This window comes from Falco naumanni, chromosome 1 (genome assembly GCF_017639655.2).
Source record: "Falco naumanni isolate bFalNau1 chromosome 1, bFalNau1.pat, whole genome shotgun sequence".
NCBI lineage: Eukaryota > Metazoa > Chordata > Aves > Falconiformes > Falconidae > Falco > Falco naumanni.
In genome coordinates, this window is record NC_054054.1 from 108,848,858 (window position 1) to 108,861,286 (window position 12,429).

At 40.0% G+C, this 12,429-nt stretch overlaps 1 protein-coding gene across 1 annotated transcript in view; it reads left to right on the forward strand.

The window, feature by feature from the left end:
- Positions 1-12,429, forward strand: part of ULK2 (unc-51 like autophagy activating kinase 2) — a 40,270-nt gene that overhangs the window by 23,725 nt on the left and 4,116 nt on the right. The window contains exons 15-24 of the mRNA XM_040617720.1: positions 165-257; positions 2,862-2,999; positions 4,045-4,190; positions 4,425-4,505; positions 7,334-7,620; positions 7,744-7,937; positions 8,441-8,550; positions 9,432-9,584; positions 10,308-10,516; positions 11,817-11,995. Coding sequence (XP_040473654.1) covers positions 165-257; positions 2,862-2,999; positions 4,045-4,190; positions 4,425-4,505; positions 7,334-7,620; positions 7,744-7,937; positions 8,441-8,550; positions 9,432-9,584; positions 10,308-10,516; positions 11,817-11,995 — 1,590 coding nt within the window. The remainder of the gene's footprint in view (positions 1-164; positions 258-2,861; positions 3,000-4,044; positions 4,191-4,424; positions 4,506-7,333; positions 7,621-7,743; positions 7,938-8,440; positions 8,551-9,431; positions 9,585-10,307; positions 10,517-11,816; positions 11,996-12,429) is intronic.

The window sequence follows — 12,429 nt, forward strand, 5'->3', positions numbered from 1 at the left end:
AGTGATGGGTTTACATAGGTGTGTGGACTTTCTTAAAGATTAATATGCCAAGTTGAATTTAATAGCAATATGTAAACGGCTCAAATTCATAAAGTTTTGCTGCAAAGTAGATAGTTTCTTTGATGTGAAGACCTGTCTTTTGACAGTGGTTTTTGTTTTCACAGGCAGTCACCGTTAACTATTTCTGGAAGCTCAGGAACTGTACAGAAACCATCCTCAGCCTCTTCTCGAAGTACTACTTCTGGCACAGCTAACAGGTGTGTGCTGTAAGCTTAGTATTTCCTATCTTATAGAAAGGTTCTCTGCTACTATATCTTCGGGGGTTTTTAATAGTGAATGACTACTGGAAACTGAAGTAGAAGCTAGACTAGCTTTTTTCAGGCTCTCTACACTTTATGCATTCTAATGGTTGACGGTTGCATAGCTAACTTCTGGCTCTGATGCATCTCTGCAAGATTTTCTTAAGGAAGAAGAGCATTCTTCTGTCTGTTTAAATTTTGAATTGGTTGAAAACAGAAACTTCAGAGACATAAGTGGCTTGGCCTTTTTGGTGTTAGGAAGCACAACAGAGTCTTCATTTAGTAAATCAAGTTGTTGAATGCAGTATGCATTTTAAAAAGTTGTGAGAGAAAGAGGAACTTACAAAGCCCAGATTGCTATGGATTTGTGTCTCGTGGCTGGATTGTCTTGTGGCTGGTAGCTGGGTGTGGCTTCTGTGCAAGCAGTTACTGTGAATTTTGTGTTTTGTGTCTCACAAGATACCAAAGAAGCCACATGAAAGAACTAAACATGTATTGCAGCTTTTCCATCAGCAGGACTGTTAGTAAGTCCTCTTTCTTCCGCATGGTTGTAGACTAAGTTTCTGCTGGTTTGAAATAAAACTGATATTCATTAGTGGTGGCTGAAATATTTCCTGTATTGTATTGGAAAATGTAAAGCATAATCATGCTGTTTAACTACACATGTAATATCTAAACAAAAGGGTTAGATTTGCCATTTGACCAAGCAATGAATTTCATAATGTTTTCAGTACAAATAGAAAGAGGATGAGTGGCTAAATGTGGAATAAAGCTATTATGTTCGGTGTATTTTTGGCTTATGATAATACTACAGGGCTGCAAGTCAGCATTATTTGTTTAGAAATGCTTGTCACAAGAAAAGATTGCTACTTTGTGCTGATCTTTGTGCAGTTTCTGTAATCTGCTGACATGGGCTATCAATACAGCTTTGGTCTTACCTCTTATGCTTAAGGGCAGATAATGGGGATGGTTTGTCTGTCAACATCCATTTGCTCTGGATTGGCCATGTACAACATACACTGTAATTTCCTATTTTAAATTGTGCCAGGTGTCACAGTTCTTAGAGTTGCTTGTTTTATGAAAATATGCCGGTTATGGTATCTGTACATTGCTAAGTTAAGAGCTAAACGGTCGTGTGATTAGAAACAGGTGTCTACTGTTCACACTTCCAGTGTTTGTACTATAATGGTTTAGTTATTGGTTGAGTAAATTTAGTCACTAACTGGCTGCTTGGGGCACGGTCTGAAGGAAGCAGAGTGTGTGTCTGATAGTCTACAAGATGCTGCTTTTGGGTTTTGGTTTTTTATTTCCTGAGAAATGTTCTTTTGTTGTGTGTGATTTTTTTTTTGTTTTTTTTTTTTTACAAAACGTTATACCCTATGAAACAGTTAATTTTTCTGATTAGCTGATCAAACTGAGTGAATTGTACTCATAGTTAGCTGCTTTATGTCAAGTAGAAGAACCTGAAACACTTTTCAGGCTCCAGCCAGAATGGGAAGAATAGGTAGAGACAGTTCATTCTCCTGTGGTTAATTGCTAATTTTATTCTCTGGATCTCAGAGAAACAAGATTTGCACACAGCTCTGCACACATATGTATTGTATCTAGAAACTAGGTGGTAATAAAAGGACAAACTTCCTTCTTTTGCTAAGGAAGTTCTATGCATATTAGGAGGTAGTATTTAATTCTCAAAAGACAGCCAGAAACCCAGATTTCTGTTCAGCTGTAGCTGTGCAGCAAGTGTTGGGGCTGCTTGTTTTCTAAAGTTTGTGATAGAACTTTTTTCACATTTCCCGCAAGAATTTATCCTCTTTCTGTGAAGAGGTGGTCAATAAAGGACCAGATACTGAACTGATTATCTTCCAAAAAGCCCGTTCCTTTGAAATTCATTCCATTGAATTCTGTCTTCCTTTAAAAGCATTGGTAACTGATTACGTTGCAGTGGTTTGATTCCCTTATCAGATAGTGCGTTGAGGTAAGCCTGGTCACTGACACTCCAGTTGAACTTGGGTAATGCTAATCTGTAGCTTGCGTCTGTGGATTAATGTTCAGGTGTGTGGTTTTGGTCATTTTGTCAGAGGTTGGTTACATAACATGTTTTCCTTTTGCAAGTTCACGGTGTCTCTTGGGATATCTCTGTGCTTTAGTGGCTTTTGTACACATTCCAGCCCTGCTGCTGAACTTCCTGTTCTTAGCGCAGTGGGTTTTCCTAGAACGCTATTTTGAAGCGTGGTAAACAGAGCGGGCTAATTGGCAGGAAGTCAGAGGGATCTGTAGATCACTGTGATGCGTGACGAAGTGCTTCAGCTAGTACTGCACTTTCAGCTCCATCAGATACTAGCCAGTGTAAGAAAGGTAGGTACTAACGAATAGTTCCTGATCTCCTGCTGTTAAGTGTTAGAGCTAGATTAGGACAAGCTAAGATCATATTGCATGCAAGGAGTGCAGGAGCAGCTTATTTGCCTGTTTCCTAGATTTCCCTGAAATTTCAAGAGTGGTACAATTTGGAGAGAGACCTGTCTATCTATATTCATCTCCTGTCTCCATACTTTCCAATTTCAGGCATTGCCAGCCTTCGGTATCCCCCCGCAGCGAAACGGCACCTATCCCAGTTCCCACTCAGCTACGGAATTACCAGCGCATAGAACAGAACCTCTCCTCTACTGCCAGCCCCGTGTCAAACCCCCACGGATCACCAAGGTGACTTTGAGGTTTTTAAACTTCTTTTTCTTTGTTCTAGTTTGTGTTTGTACCCTGACAGATGTCCGTGTCTTCTTGCTGATGTCATTTTTTTTCTGCACAAAAACATACTAAAGAGGCATTTTAATGGTAACAAATAATAGTACTTCACAGTCTCAAGATTGTTGGATGGGCACTTGAAATTTCCATGAAAACAAAATGAGCTTGTTCTTTCACTCAGATGCAACCCAAGAAGGTAAAAAGATGAAATCTTGCTCTTTTTAGTTCTCTTTGTGTATTATATGGCACTACATCATAAACTAGAAAGTCAGTAATAAGTTATGGTTTGTTTTCACACATGTAGTGATGAGATGAATGCATTGTTCTGTAGAATATCAAGGAAACAATTTTTGGCATGTTAGTTAACCAGCTTGTTTTATTACAAAGCTCTAGTGTGCCAGATTTATTCTCTGACTTGTGGATCAGGATGGTGAAGGTCAGACTCAGAAACAGACTACTCAAAACTCGGGAGATCTTTACAAAAACAAATGCTGTGGTTCCTTGCATTTTTTTTCCAGGATCTTTGATTTTATAATAGTTGCTATACCTGGGGAAATGCCTTTCCCTTAATCTTTTTTCAGTTATCTGACCTGTATACCAGACCCAGTGTGAAAACTTTGTCATAAGCTTTGTTGACATAAAAACGGGCATTCACAGCAATACATTTCACTTGATTGTGAAATTAAAAATTTAATGATAAAGTTGTTAGAATATTAGGAATCCTCTGTGTACTAAGGGTTATCCCTTTCAATTTTCTCCAGTTAACAGACTATTATAGTGTTGAAAGTTAAAAAGTCAACGTGAACAAAGGGAACTAAATCTTGCTTGTTTTCAGTATGGGAAGCTTAGCTTATTAGCTTAATAAGCTTCAGTGTCATAGCTTTCTCTTTAAATACCAGTATTTTCTTTAACTGATCATTATCCTCCTTAGGAGATTCTGGAGCTTATTTCAAGGAACCACTGTTATTATAGTGTGTGTGTGTAACCATTCTTTTCACCTTGTTAGAGCTGGAGTTGTGAGACGCTCAAATACTAGCCCGATGGGCTTCATGAAGATGGGCTCCTGTTCTCCAGTACCAGCTGACACTGCACAGGGTGTTGGGCGCAGGTTATCCACAGGATCTTCTAGACCGTATTCTCCTTCACCACTAGGTAAGCCCATAAATTCTTAGCAATTAGAAAGTGTTTATCTGGAGCAGTAATTCAGAACACTAATTCTTGCTTGAGATTATCTTAAACCAAAATCTCCCCAAATAGGTCATATTCACAGAAATAATTTCTGGTAAATGACACACAGAATCAAACTAACTAGGTTTTATTTTGCTTTACCTTCATTTGTAGGTGACGTATAAAGTTTAAATTCACATTTTGATTTTGTTTGTGTAGTTGGAACCATACCTGAGCAGCTTGGACACTGTTGTTGTGGACAACTTCAAGGACATGATTCAAGGAGTAGAAACTTCTCAGGTGAGTGACTTTGGATAATGCAACCAGTAGTATGTTGATAAATCTTCTACAGTGTTTTGTGAAGGGGAGGAGAGCCAACACTGCCTTAGTATGGGTTAATAGGAGACCCTGGGTAAGTGGTGCACGGAGTTTGTGTAGAAACCTAGCCCAGTTGTGGCTGTATCAAGACACCTTTCCCATAACTAATTCCCTACACAATAAGACAGCAACTGAAGCTTATTTTTCTCAAGACAAAAAAGCAACTCTGATAATGCCTGTCTTTAAACAGGGATGGAAGTGGATGGATTATAATGAATGGTAGTAACGTGCTTCTCAGAATCTGGTTTTGATAGATTAGCTCTGTCATGCCAGTCCTCAGAAAAAGGAGGAAGAACTACCAGTGTACAGCATGCAACACGTTTTCATCATTCCCTTAGGAAATTGACTGGGATCTGATGTTAGTGTTGCTAAGCATTCAGTAAGCTTTGCAAGTCATAAATTATTATGGCATGCCGGCGGGGGGGGGGGGGGGGGGGGGGCGGGGGGGAAGCGATCAGGGAGAAATAGGACTTGAAAACATTCTGAGACTGTTAAAGATGGAATCACACTGTAATGCCAGAAGGATTGGGTATAAAAATATGCAATTCAGCAGCATGTTCTTTTGTTCTATCACATTTTGGGTGCATTTTCTTTTTTAACTAAAATACAAATTATACTATTTATTTTGACTTTCTATGAGGTGGTGTTGAAACTGCACTGTGGGTTTTTCCCCTATTTAAATACTTCCCAAAATCATCTGGAGATGATAGAGCCTTTATTTTTTGGAGTAGGCATATTTCAAATATCTGGGAATGGTTTCATCCATATGAAATAAGTTCTATGGCGTGTCTCAAAAATTGCCTTCACAATTGCTGTGCTATTGGCAGTCTTAACAAAAGATAAGGAATGAATGAATCCTCAGATTTGAAGTAGTCCCTTCTCTTAAAAAAGGATGTGTGTGAAGAAAATACAAAGCAGTGTGTATGCTTTTCTTGTCGCATCTTTTCTTTGGATAGACTATTATAGGGCTCTTGGTTTAGTGCCTTCTGCCAGTGTCCAACTGACTTGTAACATACCACAGCGCTGTTTTGATGGCTGTAAGGGTTTTTAATGTTTCAATTCTTCATCTGTTTCCTGTGTTCTTTCCCTACTTGACTTTATGTCTTAATTTCAAATGGGTGCAGTGGTATTTCTATTTGTAAAATACCACAAATTGCAGCAAGTCTGTTTCTCAGCATTTAAATGGGTATGGGAAGCTGTCTTTCATTTCTGGGTGAACTGAGGTCAGCTGTACTGAGATTTTTCTAAGGACTGAAGATGTCTGTTGTGATGTAGCTTCTAATTCAGAAGACTTCCCTGTGGTGGCAACGACACTAGAACAGTAACCAGTGAGATTTAAGACTAGTTTCTGAAACAACAGGTGGGGGCTTTCAATGCTATGAGACAGACGAGCAGAGGGATTTCAAACCAAGTAAATTCTTGGCTGGGAAGTTAATGAGAAATAGACTTGATCCCTCTGTTGGAGCTGCAGGCAGAAAGGCTATTCTAAAACATAATGTTTAATGGAGTAGAATGAAATGAAGGTGAAGTAGCTCACATTCAAAATCTAACTAGCAAAAGCATAGGTTTAAAAAGGTTGAAAGATGTGTCTTAACAGCTGGACACTTTAGTGAGCAAATTGCAAGAAGCTTGTGATGGTTTTTTGAGCATACATTTGTGAAACAGCCTATCTCAGAAGATTGTCTTGGCCAGCTCTTAAAAAACTTATCCTAGTTAGTATGGTTAATTTTCAGTTTTGCCTTTTTCTTTCTCTTGGTTTTTTTTTGTTTTGTTTTGTTTTTTTAATGTGAGTGAAATTGTCACTTCAGTGTCAGTTCTTTGAGGATACAAAGATAAGCATTTTATCTGGGAAACTGTGGTCATAAAGCTGAAGTCTTCTGTACTGTTTGTAACTTTGCACAGTTCCTCATTGTGAGATGTAAAAATATCACAGGGAAGAGACCATTTTCATTCAATTTCAGGTTCCTTATTTTGACAGAGGAAGGGCATCTTTGAGTAGGTGAGATGTTCATAAGAGATCTTACCCCAAAGCCCTCTGTTTAAGTGACTGCTTTTAGCTCTTCCGTCTCCATTTGTTTCAGGAGAAACTTTGCACTCGTGCTTGAGTGTGGACTTCCTTTGTACATAGTAAGCTTTTGAAAAAATTCAGTCTGTCAGACTAGAAAGTAAATGGCTGCCCAAAGTAATGATCCCAAACCGTTCCATCTGAATAATTTGGTTCTTTTTAGTACCTAGTTTTCTGGCAGGAACCATGAGATGAGCTGCCTTTTGTGTCTGCAAATGAAGTCATTACGTACAAAACAAGTCATTAACATGCAATGTCGCATTCATGCACTTGTTTGCAGGAACATAATTCCAGTACTTGAGAGCCTCTATTCAACCTAGAGTCTTGGCGGCTGCACTTGAAATTTCAGTATTGGTTATGCCATTCCTGCTGAATCCAACCACTTTATTTGTCTTGATGCAGGTTGCCAGAGGTGCTGCAGCTGCCAGTACAGCTGTCGCCCTGAAATCTTGCCTATTTGGCAGTTTGACCATCTCATCAGTGTAATGTAGCCTTAGTCCAAATAGTCAACAAGCTAAATCCATTCTCCTTGCCATCTAGTGAGTTGATGATCAAACATATCTCACGATATTTGCAGTCCCATCTCCTTTCAGTTTAATGTTGATGTCTGGCATTTTGGGCTTCATTCATACGTTTTCCAAGTAGTGCGAGTAGAATTTTAGTCCATTGTTTTTCATCCCCACAGGTTCTCCAATACCACCATCTCAGTCTCCACAGTCACTTCTGATGGGAGCAAGGTTGCAGAGTGCTCCTACTCTCACAGATATTTACCAAAACAAGCAGAAGCTCAGAAAGCAGCATTCAGACCCAGTATGCCCATCCTATGCCGGGTATGGATACAGTCATTCTCCGCAACCAAGCAGGCCAGGTAGCCTGGGAACATCACCTACCAAACATATGGGATCGTCACCTAGGAGTTCAGACTGGCTGTTCAAAACTCCGTTACCAACGATCATTGGCTCTCCCACTAAGGTATGTGAAGTTTGCCGCTGTCAGTAAAATGTGAAATGGTAACACACTGCCTGAAACCATTCTCAAGAGTATTTTGGGGTTCTAACTTTGGATTTTGTGTATTCTTGGTCTTGACTCTTAAAGGCAACGGCTCCTTTCAAAATACCTAAAACTCAAGCGTCCTCGAATTTACTGGCCCTGGCTAATCGCCAGGGCTTGGTAGACGGCCCGCTGCAGCCTAAAGACATCACTGACCCAAGGGATTTCACGCACTTCCACTCAACCCAAGGAGGTGAAAAGCAGGGAGGAGAACAGCACAGTAAAACCACATTTGGCAGGTGGGCACTGGAGTATTCGTAACCTGTAAAGTTGGGTAGGTAACTTGGCAGAAGAATGTATGTTGTGCACAGCAGCTTGGAGGAGGGAAGAGCATGCAAAAAGTGAGCTGTGAAGGAGATGCTGAGGTTTGTTGTATACAAGAGAAACATTTTGTACTGTGTACACATATAGCATGGACTTCCTGGAGTGCTTTGTGTTGCTGTCTAGTTCCCTTTTTTGTTTTGATTATCTGAATATGGAATTTCATTGCCTCTGTGAAGCCCATTCAGTTTTTTCTTGAAAATCTACGTGCCAAAATTTGCAATACAGATTTTTAAGAGATAAAGGGCTCTATGTTTAGCTCTATTTCAGTAGGTCCATGATGAACAGCAAAATTTCAAGACTTTCTGTACTTCTGTTGAAGAATTCTCTGTAATAAATACCAAGAATCTGAAATTCATCCTTAGTTGCAAGTTAGATAGGAAGATCTTACTGAAGAACTTTGTTGTGTTTTTCTCTCCAGGTCTGTTAGTACTGGGAAGCTATCAGATCAACAAGTGAAGGCTACCCTTGGCGGCCAGTTATATCAAGGCAGTACAGACAGCCTCAATACAGAGCGACCAATGGATACAGGTAAGGAACAGATTGATGCATCCAAGCTGTCTCCTTGTGCTAGGTTTTTTTATGGAGTGCCAACTACATACAGTTCTGCTTCCAACTTTGATAATTGGTTCTGATAATTTTTAGCCTCAGTATGGAAGGCTTCTTTTAATCTTTAAAGGAATATGTTCCATTTCTTTAGCATAGCTTTAAAAATACCCAAGACAGGAAAATATCTATTTCTGTGCTAAACACAGAAATATTTCAGCTGCCTATACTAGCTAGGGGGTGTTGGACTTTTTTTGGTTTGGTTTTATTTTTAATACAACATTTGTGGCTGTTTCATTTCCTAATTCCACCTTGTTCTCATATGAAAGCCAGTTTATGTAATTCTGGGTCAGTGTTTCTTTGTTGGTTTTTTTTTGGTTTTTTTTTTTTGGTTTTTTTTTTTTTTACTCCTCCCTTCCCCAGCTTGCTTCTTGCTACAAGTGGCCACCAGAAATTCTCACCTCATTTTTCAGCAGATGGAATGACTTCTGCAGGCAGGGCTGGTCTTTAGCCTCCAGATCTGTCATAGTCTGCCTTTATAATTTTTCTGTTGTATCTTTTGGTGCAGGACTCGAGTTGTCCACAGGCTCTTAGAGAGAGCCTCTGTTGCTCTTTTCTAGGTGAGAGTAGAACAGAGAGAGATTGAAAGCAAAAAGATATGTGCAGACTGCATCTTGACTCTTTTCACGTATCGCCAAGGCTGTCTGCTCAGCTTGGTTTATTTGCTCTCAGAACTTCAAAATAGTCCAAGTCTTGGAGCTACATCAAAGCATGTTGTGTTGCAGTGCTCCAGTTTGCTGCATATAATTACTTACTGGTACAAATATATGTAATAGGGACTAATTTGCTGAAATCGTCTCTTCCAGCTCCAGCAGGTGCCTATGGAATTGCAATGGCACCTCCTTCTATGGGAGGTGGGGCAAGTTCTCGGGCTGTCATGTTTACTGTTGGGTCCCCTCCAAGCAGTGCCACCCCTCCTACCTGCACCCATATGGTCCTCAGAACAAGAACCACGTCAGGTAAGTCTTTCATAACAACTATGGACCGTTCTCAAACGCAGTATTAGGCTTGCCCGCTTCTTGGGCAAGTAACCTGATTATTGCCTTGTACAGCAGGTCCTCTAATCCATACAGTACTCTGTAAAGCAGAGATTAATATCAGATAACTTCTGCCTTTTCTCTCCTAAAGAGAGGGCCAGAGGCACAGACTTACAATACAGTGGTGTGTAGCATGCTGTGTACACAGCTTTACTCCACCACAGGGGGTATAAATCTATGACAAAGGTGGAGAGGAAAAGTTAGACTTCTGATGCTGCATTTTTGCCTGCTGCTGTGAATGGTACCAGACACAGCACACGAGGGGTGTGAGCTGACTGCAGTTCAGCATGTTGGCTATGTTGCCAGATATCAAAGATCTCAAGGTGAAGGCCTTCATTTGCTCAGGATGAGCAGGAGTCTGCAGCAGCGTGCTTTTATGAGCTATAGCACAACCTTTGGTCTGTACTGTTGGACTCTGCCTTGGAATCCTTGTCAGCCTTTTCCCAGAATCTGTCTTATGAATCGTCACTGTTCATTATGGTGTAGGCCTTTGCATTCTCTACAGAGTGATGCGAGGAACGAGGAGAGCCTCCCAAGAGTGAATCTGTGATGACTACTGATTTGTCATTTGCTATCATCTGCAGCCCCAGCGCTGCAAGGTGGAACAACCTATTAGACTGAATGTGTGTGTTATTTTTCTTGTAGTTGGATCAAACAGTTCTGGAGGGTCTCTCTGCTCTACTAGTGGCCGTGTATATATGGGCTCTCCTCCTGGTATTTATATGGGTTCTTCTCCTCCGGGAGCCGAGGCAGCTCCGAGTCTGAAGTACATGCCTTATGGTACTTCGCCTCCCAGCTTAGAGGGCTTTATCACTTTTGAAGCTCCCGAATTGCCTGAGGAAACTTTAATGGAGGTATAGAAAAAAATAATTTAATGTTTTATAATGTATAATGCTGCTAAGACAGAGACATGGTAAAAACAGGACTGCTCAGTGCACTTTGTAGTTTCCTCTTCACTATCTCACATATTCCTTTTTAAGATCTTGAAAATATTGCTGTATCAATTATGGCCAATTTCTCTTTGGTAGTTACTCCTGGCATTTCGTGTATTTGAATAGGTAACCAAAGGAACAACTGCTTTTGTTCACCAGAGCCTTCCAAAGAGGCCTCTGTTTTAATGCCAAGTCTCTGGATGTGGGTGCTGACAGTAGCAATATCCCTCTGGGCATTGTTTTTAACTGCTTTTTCATAGTCAGTGGATGACATTAAATCCTACTTGTGGGAAGAGTGTCCTATATTTTTATAAAATGTGTGGAGGAGTGACACTTCATAAACACAAATTGGGGTGGTCTTTTACCAGAATGCTATCCTTGGACTGTAAATTTCTCAAGACAGATTGCTGTTCTGTTTTTTCATTCGCATCTTGCTGCAAAGTGTTTGGATCCCTATTGAATGTTATAACATGAATGTTTGACAGTACACTGTATTCTTCCCACAGATAGAGTTTAAAATGTATTTAGACCAGCATCACTAATGAAAAGATTATGGCTAAGATTTTTTGATTAGTTGAGGTTTTGGTTAGTTTTGAAAGCTAACTTTTTTTTTTGCAGCAGAGATTATGCATGTAGTATCTTAGTCACCAAGCTGTGAGTTGTTTGCTCCAATGAAGTTGTTTAGTTTAAATGGTACACTTTGGTAACAGCCACCTCTTAATGCAATGTAATTCTAGATCTAAGTGTAAATTAGAGTGTAGCAGATAAGTATGAAGGTTTAGATCGGCTCTCTTGTAGATCTCAAGTCTGTTAATGTAATAAAAGCCAAATATTCCTCCTAGCTTCTCATACAAGTGCCGAGCATACTTTTGGGTTGCTGATAATATAATAACAAGTAATATGTCCCACTTGTGATTCCTTTAGTTGCTTAAGTTTCAGCAAACATAGAACTCCATGTCCCAATTCCTTTGGCTTTGTTTAAAGACTTAAGTATAAGCGACAGTATCTTGAAATCATTAACGAAGAGAGAACAAATTAATATCTGTTGTTCTGTTTGGACCTATTTGGCTCTGTAGTCCCTAGTGCTGGCTCTAATACAATGTGATTTCTGCATTGAATGAACATACCAAGAAATCCTCAAATGATTAGCAAGAGTTTAAGTGTACTTCTTTGCCTTACCAGCTTATAATGGCTAAATTCTTGTCATCTTTCCCTCTGACAGAGAGAACATACAGATACACTGCGTCATCTAAATATGATGCTGACATTTACAGAATGTGTTCTGGATCTGACAGCAGTACGAGGAGGAAACCCAGACCTGTGTACTTCTGCAGTATCGCTGTACCAAATCCAAGAGAGCATAGTTGTCGATCAGATCAGCCAGCTAAGCAAAGAATGGGGGTAAGTATGCGGTCAAATAGTATCAAGAGAATTTGTGAATATTGAATACAGCAAAAATGTATTCAAACTATGCTCTTTTTGGGGGGAGTGATGATTGTTTTACTGTATAGAATCTTTTATGGGAATAAGTTTTTAACAACTGAAGACAGATCAGAACAAGCAAAGGATAGAGAGACATTTACTAGCAGACAAATAAAAGGACATTTTTTGTCTGGCCTGCTACATGAGTTGAGGAAAATGGTGAGGAGTTCAGGCCTGAGTTGCAGCAGTGCATTTCCAACCTTGGAAATCTGTACCAGCTTCTGTCAGATCTGAGCCATCATCTGTTCCTGTTGACTGGGCTGAAGCGGTAGCACTGAGGTGGAGGCTGGGAAGGGGGAAGGAAGGACTGTCCAAACTTGACCTTTTTTCAGTAAAACCACTCAGCCCTAACA